This window comes from Arachis ipaensis, chromosome B1 (genome assembly GCF_059453495.1).
Source record: "Arachis ipaensis isolate K30076 ecotype BB chromosome B1, ASM5945349v1, whole genome shotgun sequence".
NCBI classification, from domain to species: Eukaryota; Viridiplantae; Streptophyta; class Magnoliopsida; order Fabales; family Fabaceae; genus Arachis; species Arachis ipaensis.
Window position 1 is genome coordinate 151,244,956 of NC_142436.1, and position 20,972 is coordinate 151,265,927.

Genomic DNA, 20,972 nt, shown 5'->3' on the forward strand with positions numbered 1-20,972 from the left:
TTAAGCATCTTTTTCCCCCTAATTAAGGGTAATAAAGAGAAGAAATGAAAGTAAACTAAACTAAAATAGAAGATTCTAAATGCATATAAGACTTGAAAACTATGTAGTAACTAGGACTATATTTATTAGTAAAATTCTTACAAAAATACACGGTTTTCACCTTTAAAATAAGTTGTGAATTTAATGATCAATAATGCTAGGAACTAAGATGGTTCCAGTCAAAATCAGTCAAATATTTTTGGGTGAATCTAAAATCTCTATGTGGATGGTGTTTATGTTAGGTATTAGGATATTTTTTTATTTTTATAAATTGGATGGTTCTGATTCTGTTTTCTGATTTATCATGTTTTAGACATTTATAAAGAGAAAAAAGGTGAAGAGACAGAAGCTAATTGAATAAGTTTCCATGATTCACATTGTAATGATACTGAACGTATATCCTCCTAATTTAAATATGATGAAACATTTAATAACTAATATTTTAAATTATAAATAAATAAAACTAATTACTATATTTATAATTAATAATTAACTAAGTTGTTCCATTCTTAGTTAATTTGGAATTAGTTCATATACTTTCCCTTTAATGATTTCATCAAGTTATTTAACAGGAGTCTTTTCTGTTGTCCGAAGAAAATATAAAGAAAAACGAGTCTTACCAATTTCTTTCGGGTTGAATAAGTTTTTTCTTTAAAGAAAAAGTCAAAATATATGACAAAACATACATTAATAATAAAATAAACAATATGACTTAATAATGAAAGAGCTAATACTATTCAATCTTACTGGAAGCCGTCGTTGACATTTAACTAACAATAATCACCAAAATACTCTCTTTAATTTGGATGCGATCTAGTCTCAAGATTTAATTTTCTTCTTAAAAAATTAATTACTAAAAGAAATTTTCTCATATTCAATATTCTTTTTACAACCATATCATAAGCTTCTAGTAACTAAGAAGAGAATAGCAAAAGGGACACGTGCCCCTTTAATTTTATTTTATCTTATTTTTGGTTTTTGACTTGTTTTTAACTTTTAACCATATATTCTTTAAAATCGTACTAGAGATGTAGAATCATATGAAACTCAATTTCTTAATATCACCACACCAATTTTAAGAAGCGGGAAAAAAGAAGAAAAAAAAAGTTACATTATATTTTGGACGAGCTAACTTTCTAAGCTATTCATTAGGTAGCCATTAATTAATTACACCTTTTGCAAACTTGTATTTGTGTAGATTCATTATTAAGAAACGTATTAACGTAAATAAGACGGCATCTTGCATTAAAATAAACAAAGCCAGCCTCTAATTAGAGAGTATTATCTTCTCCAAATGTGTGTATGTTTTATTTTTCTCCTTTTGGACATTTCTCCAAATTGTTTAACTGTTTATCAAAGGAAAAAAATGGGTATGAATACATACAATTTAATAAGCAAATAAATAGGATTCACAAATTACTAGATTTATTGTTCAACAAAAAAATTTACTAGATTTAGCATATATAAGCAATAGTTGTATGAACTGTTTAAACGTTATATATTTTAGGCAAATGACTTGATTAAATCAAATGGCCTCCAATATTTTGTGAATGTCCCAAATCAAAAAATGCAACGTCAAAGTTCTAAAGTATATTTTTATATAAATCGAATTGAGTCAACGGCCAATGAAAAATATCAAATTCGTCCGGCTGGAATTTAGAGAACCTCCAAAAGATCTACAATTGGAGGAGCTGCAGTGGATCAACCAACTTGACGATATTTCTGTTCGCCACACGGCACATGCACCTGTATAGTAATGACTAATGACAATACAGCAGACCCCTAACTGTACTGACCCATGTCCTCTAACTTGGCGACGTACGGCAGCCATCGAATGTGGAGGCGGGTACTTGACTTGTCCCCAAACAGCTGCATCAATAGGAGCATCATGATGTACGTACGGGCATACTTCCTAACTGTCTCCTCATCTGCCCCCTGTGGAAGCTCACTAAACGTCTCCTCAAACCACGTGCACTTCACTATGAACTTGTCGATGCAGCTCGCAGGAGGCAATACACCCAGCAGCTCCTCAAACCACACCCATGGTGGCCGGCCACCCGCTATATATCGTGGAAAGTCTGTCAGGCATCCGCTAACATACTGACCGTCTATCGGGAGACCAAAGTGGTACGCTATATCCTGTAGGGTTATTGTGCACTCCCCAAACGGCATGTGAAATGTATGCGTCTCAGGGCGCCATCTCTCTACGAAGGCGCTGACCAACGGCTTGTCAACCGAAACCAACTCTCGTTCAGTCTTGCAAGATGGTACAGACCAGCCATATGCAAGTAAGGAATGATCCTGTCATCCAACATCATACCGTGCTGCCGTCTCATGCTGCTGATGCATCGATGGGGCTGCATAAGAATGAAAAATTCCTTCTCACATTCGTCACAAAAAAACTGCTCGATGCATCAAAATTTCTAGCTACCGCAGACATTGCATGCGAATACTTTGAAAATATTTTTACAATAAATCCCTACCAATCTTTTATAGATAAAAACGTTAACCACTACATTAATCACGATCCAATTCTTCAACGTAACAAAAACAATTAATATGAGATAAAAACATGTTCTTTCTATTAACACACATAAAAACCTGTACTTATCCCTGTTCATGAATCTACAGCTAACCCTATTCTATAGTTAATGACTCACTAAGTCTGATATGAACTAAATTCAAATATCTATTTTTGGATTTATTTTAAAAATTCCAAACTAACGGTTCTAACCAACTACTAATTTATTCAAAAAAAATTAAATACTAAAAAACACTAACCTTGTGGTGGACGGCACCAACAATATGCGCAACTCCATCTAGTCGATACAGACGATTTGGATCGTCTTCTATACGTGCAGATTCGGTTGTTCCCGGGTTGCTTTCACAGAGATTTTCGGATCTAGTGGTGGGGTTGGGGTGGGGTATGAGATTTATTGGTTCGAATTAACTGACTTCAATTTGTTTATATAGCAAAGATCCAAGGAAATCAAATCAATTAAATTCAAATTATGCTCGATGATAAGTACATATAAATTGAAACAAGTAAATTCGCTTTACAAAATCATCAAATCGAGTCAAATGGTTTCAATTTACATTGGGCTTGTAATCCGTTGGCTAAATCGAATCTTTTTAATTCGATTTACATGTATTTAGAAATCGAATTCACTAAATTTGATTTATTAACATTTTAACCATGAACATAATTCGAATCTAATGGATTCGATTTACTATATTTGTCACTAATTCAAATTGACTCAATTCGATTTATATAGAAATATACTTTAGAACTTTGACGTTGCATTTTTTGATTTGAGACATTCACGAAATATTGAAATCTATTGGGTTTATTCAGGTCATTTGCCCTATATTTTGTGTATATAAGAAGATTTTGTGGCCAACTTGTTACTTATCAAAAATAAACTTCAAGAAGGCTAAAATTAGTTGTTAATATCAACCATGTAAATACTTCAAAGTTTAGGATTTAAAATTTGGCAATTACTCAAATAAAGATGTTAAAAATATCTTTTTATGAATATGTTTTTGTTAAAAATGTGACTTATTTATTTAGACACATTTTAAATAAAAACAACACTTTTATAACATATCAAAATTTAACTCTATAATTCATTATTCAAAAAAAAATTTACATTAAAACAATTATAAAATCTTCATTGAAATATTCACTTACTTAAAAACTTAAAAAAAAAAGTTACAAATTTTGCTGGCTAAGAAAAGCTTAGGTTGTTTTTCTTAACGGATCCAACAGAGGTATAAGCCCATAACAAAACATAACTCACCAAAAGAAAAAGGTTATAGAAATATCGACAAAAAGAAGAAGTTCCAAATATGAACGTTCAAAAATTGAGGATAAAATCGAAAGAGAGGGTCTCTTTGACTCTTTGCTAATAAAAAAAATACAATCTCAGCTGAGTTAGACTAACTAATTTAGTTTGGTTGAGTGGTCAGTTCAATCATCCGTTTAACTAAGTGTTGAGAGTTCAAACATTATATTGGTTTACTCCATAAATTACTAAGCAATTAACCAACGGTCCTATTTCATTTTTTTTTTTTGGTATTGCCAACGGTCCTATTTCATATCTAGGTGAGAACTACCAAAGTACCATGTACCAAATAAACCATTATTACATAAAAACTACTTAAGTAGCAGTTGGACCCCCATCAAAACTTTTCAACCTAGAAGAAAGAGGTTTCCACTTTGGTCAATTTTTAATGGCTGGCCCATTACCAGAACTAGAAGGATAATAGCCTAACGTGTGTACCATAAATTTTTGACAGATAATAATAACAATAATTCCACTCTTATGACTTAAGTTATGAGTAAAGCATTTCTGGGCGGTTTGGGTCCTTGTATGGCTAAGCCCATGACAAAAAAAAAATTGAATAATTTTAAATCTTAAAGAAAGGACGCAATATATATAGTAAATGAAAATGAAAATATTTTCTAGCTAAAGTGCTGAAGTAAATAACCAGTTTTAACTAGACTTTAATTACACCCGCTTTTTTCTTTCTCCGATATTTTCCTTCGCTAAACAAACAAGTCTCACGTCCGTTTGGGAAGTTTTAAAAATAAATTTTTTTAATTTTTGACTTATAAAAAGTAGTAGTATTAATGTCTGATACAATTTTTAAAATTAAATTGCGATTTTTTAAAAAGCTATTTAGGAGTTTATATAAAAATTAAAAAAATGACTTCTCTCATAATATTTTTATTTTTTATCATATTTCTATAAAATAAATATTTTTAAAACTAAAAATCCAAACATAAAATAATTTATTTATAAACTATTTTTAATATAATTATTTATTATTTAAATTATTTTTTCAAAAAGAGTTTAATTAAACTGTTTCTCCAAACGGGCCTTAGTGTAACTGAATTAAAGAGAAAAATATGAATGGAATAAATAATTATGATGAACCTTTTCGTAAGCAAATGGACATGTTGGCAAACGAATGATGCATGGCACTAATAATCTAGCTTGTATTGTTTCTTTGTCCTTATTGTAGATGGCACGTGCCTTAAATTATGATGTCTCCCATATAATTGATAGACACATGGTTCCTTTTGCGGAAGAAAGGGGTGCCATTTGTGATGGTGTGAGTGAAGGAAAAAAAAAAAGATTTATTAGGAAACAATGACTTTTGTAACTAATATGAATAATAAATTTTAGAATTGATTCAATAAAGTAAAAAATATTTTGTCTCTAAATTACTTCTTAAATCCTAATATTAGGATAACTATATGATATCTAATGAATTGAACAACCAGCTATTATTAATTGTATATGAGTAAATCGAATAAAAAAATAACTATCTAATTAAAAATAATCAACATAATTATTTACATACCTATTAAATTGAATATCTAATATATCTATTATTTACATTATTTAATATTCTCATTGTCTTCTTATATTTTTTCAAAAGAAAAGTAAAATGTCCCATCATTTTCTTATCATAATAGAAGTAGAATGAAAAACAAGTGTTAATTTTCCGAATTCAGTCACTTCTAGGGTTGTTCAAATCCAAACCGATCTAAATTAAACTGCTCGTTCAATCCAATTCAAATCGAAAATCGATTAAAACCGCATTAGTTTGGATTTGATTGGATTATATTTTTTGCAAACCGCTAGATCGGATCAGATTTCGGATCTACTTTTCATGACCGATCCAATCCAATCCAAACCGTACAATGTGTTATAATATTATTATTTTATTATTATATTTACAATTATACTTATAACATGTTCAATTTGTTATACATTTTTATATTATTCATGTATTATTATTATTTAATAAATATTTTATGTTCAAAATGTTATTTATTTATTTATTTTAACTAATCTAGAATTTTATTTCCATTGTTATGTTATCGTTGGTTTTTTAAGATATTGTTGAGATTTGTTATGTTATTGTTGATTATTTAAACTTTGATGTTGAGACTTGTTATATGTATTTAATTTTTTAATTTACAAAATCACAAATCCAATCCAATCAGAATCGCTTGAAATCAGATTGAATTTTTTTTAAAAAAAGCATCCAATCCAAATCACACCGCAAGTAAAACTAGTGTTCGAATTGAATGAATTTTTGACTCAAAATCGATCAAACTGCACCGCAAATACTCCTAGTCACTACTCCCTTGGCTCACTTATGCAATCCATTGATGATTATGATATGAGAAGTGCACCCTAACCAGAATTGAAGTAATGAAAAACATAACACACCTGCACGTCTAATTCAATGCATTAAAGTAATTAAGTATCTTTAGTTTGCATTTGGATTTCATATCCAATCAAAAAAGGGAAAAAAATACTACAAAATTCGGTCAATGGCTTTTCACCCAACGAGTCATACACCGCCACGTGGGAAATCTCCAAAACAAGACTACAGGTGGACCCCTTTAACTGGAGAGCACCATAAAATCACCGTCACGTGAGTGACGAGACATCATTCATTCACTTCTCCCCACAACAACAGCACCATCCCCCTTTTCCTCTTTCAAATTTTTGCGTAGATATTTTTTTTTTTCACCTTTTTCTTTCAAATTTGGCCACCGCTCAATAAACACTACACTTGAGAGTTTAGATCTGAAACCGCTGAAGCCACAGTGAAGAAGAAGAACAACAATGCCACCTACTGAGGCAGATTTCGATCTTAGGGTAAACCCTAACATACTCTTCCTCACTCTGCATTTGTTCCCTTCTTCTAATTGTGTTTTCTTTCTGGTTTGTTTTGCAGCCTTCTTCTCAGGCTTCTACTTTCACCGGCGGGTGAGTTAGTTAATCCTCGCTGACTCGCTCTTCTTCTTCTTCTGTTTTTTGCTGCTTTGATCTCCAGCCACATTTTCGGTTTTCAATTTTGATTCTTCTTTTTTCGTCGTTTCAGAGAGTACGCGTTCGCCGATGTGGACAATTTAGAGCATTGCGCCAAGTATTTGAACCAATCCCTCGTCACTTTTGGCTTCCCTGCTTCCCTCGATCTCTTCGCTAATGACCCCGTGAGATTCAATTTCGTTTTCTCATCTACATTGTTTTCTCTTGCATAATCATTGTTACTAGTATTATTATTATTTTGGGGAAAAAATTTCAAAGGAGGTTGTTTTTGGTAGGTTTCAATTGCACGGACTTGCAATTGCATATACTTCTTGCTGCAACAGAGGCAGCGTGACGTGGAGTTCAGAGAGTCTGCTAATGACCAGAGACAGAGGTAAATTCTCATTTCAGAGCTTAATTAAATGTTCTAGCCATTTGAGGATTCAGCATAAGATGCAAAATTGTCTTGCACGGTACCTGAATGAATGGTGTTGTAGATTATTATCCGACATATCAAGATTGGAGGCCAAAGTTGAGAGGCTTGAAGGGCAACTACAAGCCAAAGATAGAGAGATAGCTACTATTACTAGAACGGTGAGCATATATAAAAATCTAGTTTTAGCAAACGTAAAGTTTATGATTTTCTTGCTTAAAGGAAAAGATCGAGTGTATCACTTTTGCAAGCATTAAACTGTTTACTTTATTACAAAGTAATGCTACTCTATTTTTCTTTTCATTTTTTTAATATGGGTATTTAATTTTTCTTGTCTAGGAAGCTAAAAACACAGCAGCTCTCAAGGCCCAAATTGAGAAGCTGCAGCAGGAGCGGGATGAGTTTCAGAGAATGGTTATTGGTAATCAGGTTAGAGAATGGATCTGCTTTGCCTATTGCTGTGTGTTGTTTGCCAAACTGTGCTTCAAAATCGATAATTTCTAACTCTTAATTGCTTTGATTATTTGAATTGTCCCAAAGCAAGTAAAGACTCAACAACTGCATGAGATGAAGAAGAAGGAAAAGGAATACATAAAGTTGCAGGTAGGACATGACATATTCAGGTTTTCTTCATACAAAGAAGCAATGTGTTTAAGTTATTGGTGCTTGCTTAGTACGAACTTTACTGATGAAATATTGCATGACTCCGTAAGTTGTTAGTTCTCAATTTGAGGGGGTGATACATTCTACTTGCAGGAGAGGCTAAACCAAGTGTTGATGGAAAAGAAGAAGGAATCAAGGTCAGGCATGGAGATAATGAATCTTCTCCAGGTATCAACCATTCATGTAGTTTTTATCTCTGCACAGAGGATCTTAAATTTCATATTAATTAGGTGTCTATGATGTGTGTAAACAGAAGGAAGGCCGGCAACGTGGAACATGGAATGGGAAGAAGGCTGACAATGATTTTTATAAAAAGATTGTATGCAACTTGATAAGCTCTTGCCCTGTAATACCAAACCCATAGCATTGTGAAGACATCATTTACAATTTTTTTTTTTTATAATGTTGGAAGGTGGATGCATGTGAAGCAAAAAATCAAGAACTAATGGCAGAGAATACCGATTTAAGAGCATTATTGAGATCAATGCAGGTAGGATCCTGATATTTAATTGTTGTTATTCACTGAAATTCCTACATGAAGACAAGTTTTTGGATTTATGTATGTTTTCTTCTGCACATGTTTTCTTTCCTTCTATTTAATGTTATTTAGGATCTTTCATTTGCCTTTGTAAAATATTTATTTTTCTTCTTGTTTTTCATCCATTTTTTTTCTTAAAATAATCTGTTTCTCCTTTAAAATATGTGTTACAAAGGCCATATTTCTGTTGTATACCATTCCCTTTGAAGCAGGGTCCTTGATTATCGAATTACTGATTGTACTTATCACAGGGGGATATGCGTGATTTCCTAAATGCTCCTAATGGACTAGTGAAGGAATCTATGACCTCCAGCGAAAGATCTGACAGTGATCCGTCGCAATCTCCATTGGTTGGGAGGATGGTGTGGAAACTGTATAATGTTTCATATTTTGTTCCCAGTGTGAAACTATCAAGTGAAACTAGTTAGTTTGTTACTTGCAGGATGTATTTGATCTTCCTTTTCACATGGCCAGAGATCAGATAGAAGAAAGTCTTCGAACCAAGATGGCTTCCATAAAGGTATCTATATCTTTTGATCTGTAAGTATTTTTAGATAGAATTGGCTTGTTTTGATTATTAATGCTTGAAAGTTGAAATATGAAGGAGCGCATGCATCAATTGCAAGATGCTCAGAAAGGGGCTGAAGTTACTTCAGAGGCTACTGAAAGGGAACTTGAGCTTGAAGCACAACTTGTTGAAGCAAGGAGCATTATACAGGAGCAGGTAATGTTTCATACTCTTGCAATTGCAATCACAAGTTAGGAAAATCAGGAACTAACTGTGAAAATTGAGGAATAGAAAAAATAACCTTGTATCTAGTCAAATGGTTTTTTCTTCCAACAAATCCAAAGTCTTTCTCTTAATCACTATTTTCAATGTAACAACATAGTTTCTTGGTGCTGGTGTGTGTGTTAATTTGACAATGCATCGTCTCTCTAGGACTGAGAATTGTGATAATGTGTATTTGCAGGCATCCATAATGTCAAAACATCTTGCCAAGTCTGACAGGCCAAGGTACTCTTAGATTTGTTAAGATCTGTCAAATTATGCATGGATACGGCAAATTAACTTGCTTCAACAACTTTTACAGGGACTCTATCATCCCATCGGCAGCTGAGGTATGTATATTATAGTATGATTTCAATTTTTTTCGTTTTTAAAAATAATTTTTCATGCGAGAATTCGGTTATAGATTCTTTTTAATAACCAACACACTTTCAATTCATCAGTGAGATGCCGAGGGTTTTTTAGTATCAACATGTGGATTTCTTGTGGTTGATTGATAAGTAACCATGGGCAATAATTTGCAATGTGGTATACGTTATTTTGTAAAATGATTAGGCCTCAAACAAACATGATGTTTCGTTTTACGCAGATGTCCGGTTGTTGAGTCTGCTATCCTGTTTTCATACATGATAGATATAGAATATCTTTTGCACACCGAATTATGTATGCAAATTGGAGGTTAGGCACTTTGGCATTTGTTAAGTGAGGCTCACTTCTGTTCTAGGCTCATTTAGCTCATTCTTAGAAATCTAGCTCCTAATAGACTTGTTTGTTACCTGAAATCTTGAAGCTAAATTGTTACCACTGGGACTTACAGAGCTGTGTCCACACTTATTCCCCTGCTGTGATGATAGTGGTAGTAGTGTTGATGTACTATTAACCTTCTATGAGGTCTCCATTTCTGATTCCTGTATTCGCTACATATAATTACGATTAACATATGATTGTGGTATTCAATCTCGAAACTTGAAATCTTTATTACGTGTAACAACCAACCTGCCAATTGGTGGTAGGTTGTAATAACAAATAAGGTGAAACCATTGCTATCATTACTTTGCATTTAACAGTTGATTTGTTGTCACTTGCTTCTTAATATGTGAAATTGATATGGCCTGCGTTGTGATATTATCCTTTCTTGATTTACAGGCAGTGTGTAACTAACAAAGTTGAGGGCACTTACATTTGATGCTTCGCATGATAGTTGTTTATGTACACCTCTAGTGTATATGCAGGAACATCAAGGTTCTAGCATGTGTAACTGATCTTGCGGGTCCGTCCTACACTGCCTTGTTTTATGCCAACAAGCTCTGTATGGGGGAATGTTATTGTAATTATTATGATGTTGTAATTAGTCTTGTACTCTTAGGTTGGAACTATTTCTAGAAGAGAAAAGATATTGATGGCACAACTAACCAAATTTAGTAGCTTTTAATATTGGCATCTACATGATTTCTGCTACTATTGGCTCTTGAAGCTGTAAGGTAGGCCGCAGTCTTTAAACTTTTTCTGTACAATTTTTTTAATATAAAAGACATTTTTTTTTAAAACGATGTTTATATAATTGTGTACATTTTTGTTTTGTATATCTTATTCCTTATCAATCATTTTTAATTTTTAATATGAATAGAAGGTATACAAGAGAGATTTATACATATGTGTACATAACATTTCTTATCAATTATTTTTAATATTAAAAATAAAAATTGTACAACAAATTTATGAAAAGCATTATTTGTATGAAAAAGTGCATATAACATTATTTATATGAAAAGCAAATAGAAATAGATTCATTGGGATGCAGGGTTCTAAAATTGACTATATTTTTGCATATTCCTATAGTTTGTTAAGCCCAGGTATACTGACTATATTTTTTTTTTTCAATGATTTCCACTGTGTTTTACTTTTGTTTTTTCTTTTTTGGTGTTTTGAAGATTTCTACTTTCATTATTCTTTATTCTTTTTGGTTCTGGTTTCCTTTTTAAGTTTTTGTCGACGTCAGAGAGTGTGTGTGTGTGTTTTCATTTTTAGTTACTAATTTTTTTTTTCAGTGGCAATATATGTTATTAGTTTTTGTATTTTGGTATTGTTATTAGTTTTTAATACACAAAGGGGCTGGCCTAGCGTTCTTTCATCATGGCTTAGACCCAATATACTTTAAAATGGCTTGAATTAGTTGTTGATCACAGACCAAGAGAACAAAAATTCAAAAAAAAAAAAAAATACAAAGGTAGTTGATCAACAAAATTAAAAGAGAACGTACGTGACTTAATTTTTAATTTTGAAGAATGAAGGTGAGAAGTTGATGAGTTTCTGATGACAGTAACTACTAGTCAACTACCATGTTATTTTCTAAACAAAAATACATATACACTAAAATTATATTTTGTATATAAATATATATATTATTTAATTTATTTTTAATATATATTTTATATTTTAAAATATATTTACACTTAGCATGGTTATTCTAAATAATGCCCCTCAACTCAACTCAACAAGCCGGAGGTGTTACTGTTTACATATTGCATATTAATATAAAGGTGATATATGATGCATAATAATATATAAAAAAAGTATATGGTATCAATATATTATCTGTCAATTTATTATCAATAATAATTAATTATTATATTTTAAACATATATATAAAGAGACACATCCAAAAAATATATCTATAAAGACACTTCCATTAAACATAGCTATAAAAAGGACATTTTTATTAGACACATCTACAAAGACACTTCTATTAAACACAGTTATAAATAAGAGTTGGCAGAAGTTGGCAGAAATGGTGACGTAGCGGGATTGTAATATATAATGCATGCTTGTTACTTGTTCATTAAGAGGTCAGGTGTGCACAATTTCATCCATTACATTTCATTTCATATCAAAGTAGTGTGTGTTATTATATTCAAAATGTAAACATAAAAGTAAATCAGAACTTATTAAGATATAAGTGGAAACTTAACTGCAGTCTACCTGAGAACCGTTATCTGATTTGACTGGTTTGACTAAATTTTTATTTAACGGCTTTTAGATATCAACTTCAAGTGAAATCAACTTCACCAGAGTTTTTACCTAAGATATAACATTACAAACAACGCTACTCTCGCCTCGCAATGGAAACCATAACACGCACGTTAGGGAAGCAACCCAAGTTGAAGGGTCTTCCATAAATCACCCTTTCCCTCGTACTCTTAGCTAAAGAAGATGAAGACGAAGAACAAGAACAAGAAGAAAACGAAGAGTAAGACAACACTGAGCCACGTGGTGACGATGATGTCATCATTGTTGATTCTGAATCCGAGCTGTAATCTACATTATTATTCAAGAAACCAACATCCTCGTCATAACAACAACAACCACCTTCATTGTTATTACATTCTCGCTGTGCTTTCTTGCTCCTCATCGTTATTCTTCTTCCCCTCTTCTTCCAAAATCGAAGCCTCATGAGCTTGGTGTGTTTATTGGGTTCATAGTGGATGCATGGCTTTGGGAGGCCAAGGCTGACAAGTGCCGGCGGAGGAGTCAGCGGAGGAATCACTTTCTCCGGTGACTTCTCTTTCGCAACCCCGGGTTGCTTTTCCCATTTGAACGGAACCCCTCCTTCTCCGCCGCCACTACGGTAGTATGAGAGACGAGACGAGCACCCCACCGACGATCTTCTTGACAGAATCTTACTCATCACTGCTCTCTCATCACTTTGGTTCTCAAAATCCATCTTAATTTCCAAATGAACAATGCTTCTTAATATGTGTGTGTGTGAGTTATTGAAGGACATACACAACTCTCTATCTATGTAATATATATATAGAGAGAGAGAGATAATTAGATATGGAATTTGATGTTTGACTATTTTTGAGTTTGTGTTATTGTTAGTTAGATTGATTATTGTTGATGGTGTGTTTGTGTTAATTACTTGTAGTTTGAGTGACTTGAGATGTCTTTTTTGTAATCACAAGGAAACAAATTGAAAAAGGCATAAAGTGTGTGTGTGTGTTGTGTCGTTATTTCTAAGTGACTAATATAATTATCATATTTGTATTGTTGGGCGGTCTCTTCTGCATGTGAGATTTAACCAAACCCTTAAGAATTGCTATTACCCTTCTTAATTAATTTAATTTCTTAATCACACTACTTTTAATTATACATGTAAGGCATATACGTATACTTGCATTTAGTATGCAAACATGATTTTTTTTTTAACAAAAGAGCTCAACACAATAGAGTGGATTGATAAAGTTTCGAACAGAGTCTCAAACAACAAGCAAAGAATAAAAGCCTGAAACAATCCCTAGTGTTATCTTTGTTATTGTCGTCAACAACAATTCTCCGTAACTCGTCAAGGATCTGTGAAACACATCTTCTACTCCGAATTCCTTATTATTAAAGATCCGTTTGTTCCTCTCTAGCTATACATTCCAAATAGGAAAAGTGGGCCAGCAACTTTGTTAAATTCTGGCCAGCATATAACCAACAAAGAAAAATGAGTCATTGAATGAAATCTCACACCAATCTCACACCAATAAAACCATCATTGATGGCTATTTGATGACTACAAATCACAAAAATTACTGATCCCTAACATTCCTCTTCCAAATAACTGTAAAGAAATATATGAGTTACTTGTTCCACTCCTTTTTCCTGTTAACAACTCCTGTCCAACATTTCTATTTTGTGTATAAAATTACTATTGTTGGAATAAGATTCTAGCTTTTAATACGAATTAGTATATTATTAACTCGAGTAATCATCAAAGTAATATTATTAAGTTTATTATCTTTACAGTTAGAAAAATAAATACTTGTTTAAAAAGTTATTTAAGATTGAAAAAGATATATACTTTTTAACTTAACGAACCTTACATTTTTTTATTCTGAAAGATTAATACAGGATAACTAATTTTTTTTTTTGTTTCCCACGGTATCTCCCAACCCGACAAGTCAAAGACTAATCCGTCGCGGTACTGAGCTCCATTTAAGGGTTTGTGAACGTCTTTGGTTGCGAAATTGATTCTCTTTTGTTTCTCCGTTGCGAAGAAAGCAACCTTCCGTTACTTTGGAAACTACCTAATGTTATTACGTTCATTGAATTTTTATGATTAATTGCAAACTCTACTAGCTATCTAATATCTACTATTGTAAGAATGAAGTTGTTTATGAAGTAGATAGTTGACTTTTGACAATCCTTATCTTTAGTTAGACCCGTCATTTTAATATAATTTCTTTGAGTATGATTCTGGAATAAGCTAACTCGTATATATACACATCTTAGTCTTATTAATATTCTAATTCTATATATGAATAGCCTTGATTAAGGAACACGACCACTTTTGTTCTCATCAGCTTCAAGAAAATACCCCTTTTAAAACGTAGGAATATTAATGTATTATGCTCAAAAGCCAGTAAAAGGTCTTGCTAAAATATAAACCCGAAGTCACAAACGCTAATAATTAGGGCGCCAAAATAGACTAAATTCATCGGACCAGTTCATTTATCCATTTAAATAGGCAGATTTTGTCTTTAAAATTAGGCCCGTTTAAATTTCGGGCTAAACGGACTGAACCCGATTAACCCGCAAAAAATAGCAGGTTAAACGGACTAGCCCGCAGGCTAAACGGGTGGTCCGTTTAATTTTTTCTAAAAAAGTAGTATTTTTAGTCGATATTTTCTTCGATCCGACCCGAAAATCCGACCAATTAACTAAAAAAAAAATATTTTTTAAAGGTTTTTGACATAAAAGTAATATTTTTTATCAAAATATTTTTTAAAAAGTAAAATAAAAGGATAAACGGACTGGCCCGTTTAACCCACAGACTGACCATAAACGGTCCGGGCTGAAAAATTATGGTCCGCAAATAAAGCAGACTTAAACAGTCCAACCCATTTAACCAGCAAGTTTAATGAGCCGGTCTAGCTCGTTTCACAGCCCTACTAATAATAACTAGTTTCATTTAATCATCATCTAAGGAAAACGCGTCCTGTTTTAATTTGATTTTGGTTATGTATCATATTATATATGATGTATAGTTTGAAGGTATTGGGGTAACTTCCCTTATACATGATTGTCAATTAATATAAAGTCATATATAATATCTTGCTATTCACTCACAGTGTAAACGCGTGTGCCTCTCCGATCACACTCTATCATGTGCCTTAGCTTCTATGTTCTATCTCATGCATAGTTGTAACTAGTTCTTACATAATGTGAAAATAGTGTGCTTATTAATAATAAATATCGTATTAATTTGCCTCAAACTCAAAGTAGTTAGCAGCAATGAATTGAGGTGGGATATACAAAATTCCCTTCAATACCTTTACTTTCAAAGGGTTCGAAGAATAGACGAGAGTTTTCTCATCAGCATTTCTTTTTAATCTTCAAATGGCTAGTGAATATATAATTGTGGTTATTTATTCGAATGTAACAATATGTAAAGATGATGGTGCACATTTTGAATACAGTTATTTTGTTATTATACATATTTGATAGTTGTATTTGTTGACAGAGTTTAAAAATTTGATTTTGATCAATATAAAAATGTTTGGCATTAAACATGTTTAAAAAATTGGATATCGATTCATTTCATTGAATGTCATGAGGAATATTCAGTATAAGGTATTGTGGCTAAAGAATGATGATCGCGTGCGAACTATGTTCAATTTTCATGAAAAGATTGTGACTGAACAAATGATGGAACTTTGCATTGAGTTGGTGGACGTTGGCAGTAGTTCTTCTTATTCCTCACGTGCAGTCCCAACAGGTTGTGCAGTGCTAATTTGGTTTCCAAGGAGTTCAACTCAAACGAGGAGTGGGTCCAATCTGATTCTGATAGTGATAGCGATGACGATACATAGTTTGTCCCATAAACTAAACTATCGTCTTTTACTTCCTCACAACATATATTGTCACCACCGTACTATTTTCTAGCCGAGCCAAAGTTCCAAGCCGTTATTCGACATTTTACCTAAATACTATGCAAGTGGAGCCAATGCCTTTTAGTCTAGGGGGCACTGACGACTATAACATAGATGGGAGCGTAGAGCTAAGGATTGACCATAGATTCTACAGTAGCGAGTCCGTTTACCTTGCCATCAAGAACCACCACTACAAAATAATCGTCGAATGCTGTCGAATTTACCTACGGATTTACCAAAAAAATCTGACGGTATAAACCTCGCAGGTAATTATTTACTAGCGAATTTTTTTGTCTGCCGCTAATTATCAGCGGATATATATCTTTATTTGGCGAAATTCTTGAACTTGTTACTGTCGGATTAATCCCCTAATAAATCCAAAAGTAACTTAAATTTTAATTTTTGTTTAAAAAAATTAAATGGAAACACTTCCTTAGATAGTAACAATTTTTTTTTTACAATCTTAATACCCAAATAATATCACAAAATTACACTTGTATTCTAATATAAAAAGGAAAAGAAAGAACTTTCATTTTATTTCTCTCCAACCAAACAAAGTTTTATTTCTCTCATTTGCTCACTCTCTATTAAGTAATAGTATGAACTATACGCAAGAGGGTTAATATAAAGCGTCATAAATATATATTTTTCGATTTAATTCTTTCTCCTATATCTAATTTACTAACTTTGTGATATTATATTATTAATCATAGGCAATTGCTCTTCTGCAAATAAGGGAGTCATTGATCAAGTAGTGTTACAAGATCCAATGGTGACTACATGTAAATGTGGAACAAATTGATGCTCAATGTTAGTCACTGTAGCAACAACATTAACTTATGTCATTAAAAAAAAAAGAAAGCAGCAAGCTCACATTTGTCTAAATTAGGTGAATTTTCATTTCTTGAATTCCAAACCAAAGTAACTTAAACCTTTTCTGAAACAGTATTAATAAAATAAATTATCAACAATTTATTTAACTCCGATAGCAAAATAATATCAATTCAACTTTTTCACATAAATGATCTAATTCAATAACAACAAAAAACCATTCATATATCTTTTCATATCCAAAACTTCAATTATTAATTGAACTAAAACATACTCAATATTATTACATACCGTTTACCTGAACATATCATAATTCGTCAGTACCTTCATCTTCAACATATGGTTCAATATTCAATTCAACAATACCTATATGATATTTAGAAACAGACCAAAAGAACTTAACACAAAACTAAATTAGAATAATCTAATAAGTAAATAGTTAACAAAAATGACAAGAAATTAACATGTCTAAGCAACTTAACAACAATATTAATATTAGGATGATGAGCTGCCCAAAAAACTACAGCACACAGACAGCTTACTTAGAATAATTTTATGTCAATGAATATGAACACTAAAATAAAATTTATTAGGATAATAATAAAGAAAAAATAAATACACAATAATAAAACAGATCCAACTGAATAAAGTAAAAGCGGGGTTAGGGTATTCAAAAAGGGGTTAGGATTTTTTTATTTAAAATGAAGTAAAAACAAAGATAGAATAGGGAGAAGGATAAGGGCAACCTACCTAGAGTAGGGAGGAGAGACGCAACTCCGGTGACAGAAGATGCAGCAGCGAAACCAACGACGACAAAGACAGAGGGAGAAGCTCCGTTTCAGGCAACAAAACAGGATCAAGGCGAGTCCATGAAGTCTTTAGAGAGAGAGAGAGAGAGAGAGAGAGAGAGAGAGAGAGAGAGAGAGAGAGAGAGAGAGAGAGAGAGAGAGAGAGAGAGAGAGAGAGAGAGAGAGAGAGAGTTTCAAAAATGAGGGAGGAAGGTTCGCATTTTGAATTTAGGGCAAGTTTACTGTCGGATAAATCTGACGGTAACATATTGCGGGTCACCAAAACGTAGCATTCCACTAATTAGGTTTACTGGCAGATTTTTCTGTCAGTAAATCCCACGCTAAATTTTCTTCCTATTTTTCCCTTTTTTCTCCAATTATTACCGGCGAATTTACCTTGGAAAAAAAATCCGTCGGTAAAGTTGACGCTAATGTGCAACGCTAAATCCGACGGTATTCAGCGTTTTTCTTATAATATACAACATTTGTCAAAGTGTAGAATATTGAATTATTGAATCTGATTATCTGAGGTATCATTGTCAATGCAAATATTATGTTGTAAATTGTCAGTGGAGCATTAAGATTGCATATAGACAGAATCTTGGTTATTGGGAGGTTCGTAAATACAAGACTATTCACATGTGCTTGGTGTCAACAATGTCTAAAGATCATTCAAATATCAACAGCAACTTGATTTGCACAGTTATTTTTTCCATGATAGAAGGCAAGTTTTTTAAAATTTTGCATGTTTTTGGAAAAATGGCTTCCTGTTTATCATATTATTGTTGTAAGATTTCTAAAATGGTTGACATTTAAATCAAATTAGGTAATCCTTCCATTCAGATTAGAGTACTACAGTGGGCAGTGGAGCAGAGCTACATATTTAAGCCGTCATACACAAAAGTTTGGATGGCGAAACAAAAAGCAATTACTCAAATATATAGGGATTGAGAAGAGTTGTACAACCAGCTTCCAAAGTTGCTAAATGCGATTGAGCAATGTTTGTCTAGTACGGTTCATGATATTAAGCTTGTGACATGTTATGAAGACATCCTTTGAAGTTTGATAAGGTATTTTGGACATTTATCCTCCAATATGAGAGTCAAAGTAAGTAGCCCGTTAATATTTACCGGTGACTCCTACATGCTACGCACCCATGAACTGTCAAATAACTTGATCTGGGTGATGGAGTTCGACAAAATAAAAAGGATCAAAGGAACCACTACAGAATGCGTCAACCTTTATTTGTCGCTACACACCCACTGAGGCGTATGTCATAATGTATCCACTAGAACTATAAAAACATATATATATATATATATATATATATATATATATATATATATATATATATATATATATATATATTTTGTCAAGTTAATGATGAGCATAAGTAAACAAAATTTACTAAATATTTTTTATGTAAACTTAAATATCCTATTATAAAGGGTCAAGTCCAACTACTGCCTCCAATTCAATAGCCTTTGAATCATGTCATTTTTATGTTGTGTTAGCCCAGCCAACCTGCCGGAGTATATTTAGTGCAGCGTCAACAGACATCTGTCTCAGGAGAGTCTTTAACCACGTTATCTTAATGGAAACAGACTCAGCTTGCTGTACACCCTCTCGGGGATCCTGATGCAGTGACAACTCTCCAAGCGCCTCCCCAACACACTCTCACATGTTATGATTCTAATAAGTTTGAAAATCATGACTGCAACCACCTACCGACTCTCTATGTGTCTACAAGTTAAGGTGATAAGCAACATCTTGAAGGGTGCAACCACCTACCGACTCTCTATGTGTCTACAAGTTAAGGTGATAAGCAACATCTTGAAGGGTGGTGGTTAAGGCTGGCAATTCATACTCTACCCGCGGGTACCCAACCCGATCCAACCCGTTCGGGTAGGGTAGGCTAGGGTACGGTCCGAGTATGCCTGCGGGTTTAGAGTGTACCCTACCCTACCCTACCCGTACCTCATATATAACACATATTTTATTAAAAAATAGGTATATAATGAGGAAAGTGAGAGTTGAACACACAACCTCCCTTATGTAATGACTTACAATAAATGAACAACCACTAAACTAGTTAGTTCATTTAGTAATTTAGAGCATTAGTTTTTTATTTTTTATGTTATTAATATGTATAAAATTTTGAAATGATTAAATTTTATATTTACTTTGAAAAAAATTGATATTTCTGCGGGTAGGGTAGGGTAGCATAGGGTAGGGTTTAGAACTTTAGGGTGCGGGTAGGGTTAGGGTTGAGAGATTCTCAACCCGCGGGTAGGGTTAGGATAGAGTCCAAACCCTACCCTACCCTATCCATTGCCAGCCCTAGTGGTGGTACACTTACCCCACCACATGTGGAACGAATGGGTTCTAGACACCATCTCTCAACAAGGACTAACAGGAGCGAGTTGTTGAAGTATAAATCTCTAATTCGAGGTACATAAACAACACCAGACTCCTCTAAATAAAGCAACAATGGATTAGGCGGTCCTTCCACTCATAAATCCTTATTCCTCATAGGAAATCTAGTGGTGGTACACTTACCCCACCACATGTGGAACGAATGGGTTCTAGACACCATCTCTCAACAAGGACTAACAGGAGCGAGTTGTTGAAGTATAAATCTCTAATTCGAGGTACATAAACAACACCAGACTCCTCTAAATAAAGCAACAATGGATTAGGCGGTCCTTCCACTCATAAATCCTTATTCCTCATAGGAAATAGGATTCGCCGACCATGTGTAATTTTGACATTAAGGTCAATTTAAACCGCCACTAACAGTAACACTTATTATGTAAAACATTCCTAAAAATCTAACATCCATAAATCACTATTCATCTCAATCATAATAAACTACAATAATTTGCCTAGATCCAAATATTTTTACATTAAATTTTAACCAATGCTATCAATAATACCTATTATGTAAAATATCTCTAAAAATCTATCAATCATAAATCAATATTTATCTCATTCATAATAATCTACAACATGTAGCCTAAATCCAAAGATTTTTACATTAAATTTAAAATCTCCCTAATTTATATTTTTTTTAAAAATCTATTCCTAATTAAAAAAAAAAAAAAACCCCAAAAGAAAAAAGGGGAAAAAATGGCGGGAAACAC

General features: G+C 32.9%; 2 protein-coding genes across 2 annotated transcripts; one reads left to right on the forward strand and one right to left on the reverse strand.

Moving 5' to 3' along the window:
- The first annotated feature begins 6,509 nt into the window (after positions 1-6,509).
- LOC107642413 (Afadin/alpha-actinin-binding protein) lies at positions 6,510-10,847 on the forward strand. Its single transcript, XM_016345759.3, has 16 exons — positions 6,510-6,722; positions 6,802-6,833; positions 6,949-7,060; positions 7,172-7,269; positions 7,373-7,469; positions 7,648-7,737; positions 7,849-7,911; positions 8,065-8,139; positions 8,225-8,290; positions 8,384-8,461; positions 8,761-8,871; positions 8,952-9,029; positions 9,114-9,233; positions 9,481-9,524; positions 9,601-9,628; positions 10,443-10,847. Exons 1-16 carry the CDS (start codon positions 6,690-6,692, stop codon positions 10,455-10,457), a joined length of 1,140 nt encoding a protein of 379 aa, XP_016201245.1. The 5' UTR covers positions 6,510-6,689; the 3' UTR covers positions 10,458-10,847.
- Positions 10,848-12,332: 1,485 nt separating this feature from the next.
- LOC107620462 (uncharacterized) lies at positions 12,333-13,047 on the reverse strand. The gene has a single exon (XM_016322618.3). It carries the CDS (start codon positions 13,015-13,017, stop codon positions 12,400-12,402), a length of 618 nt encoding a protein of 205 aa, XP_016178104.3. The 5' UTR covers positions 13,018-13,047; the 3' UTR covers positions 12,333-12,399.
- Between the last annotated feature and the right edge of the window lie 7,925 nt (positions 13,048-20,972).

What these genes read in the sequence shown, in the direction of transcription:
- LOC107642413 (XM_016345759.3), top strand. Translation starts at nt 6,690, where the DNA reads ATGCCACCTACTGAGGCAGATTTCGATCTTAGG. An exon ending in ATCTCTTCGCTAATGACCCC is followed by an intron (nt 7,061 to 7,171) that starts GTGAGATTCAAT and finishes TGTTTTTGGTAG; the next exon opens with GTTTCAATTGCACGGACTTG. An exon ending in CTCCATTGGTTGGGAGGATG is followed by an intron (nt 8,872 to 8,951) that starts GTGTGGAAACTG and finishes TGTTACTTGCAG; the next exon opens with GATGTATTTGATCTTCCTTT.
- LOC107620462 (XM_016322618.3), bottom strand. Translation starts at nt 13,017, where the DNA reads ATGGATTTTGAGAACCAAAGTGATGAGAGAGCAGTGATGAGTAAGATT.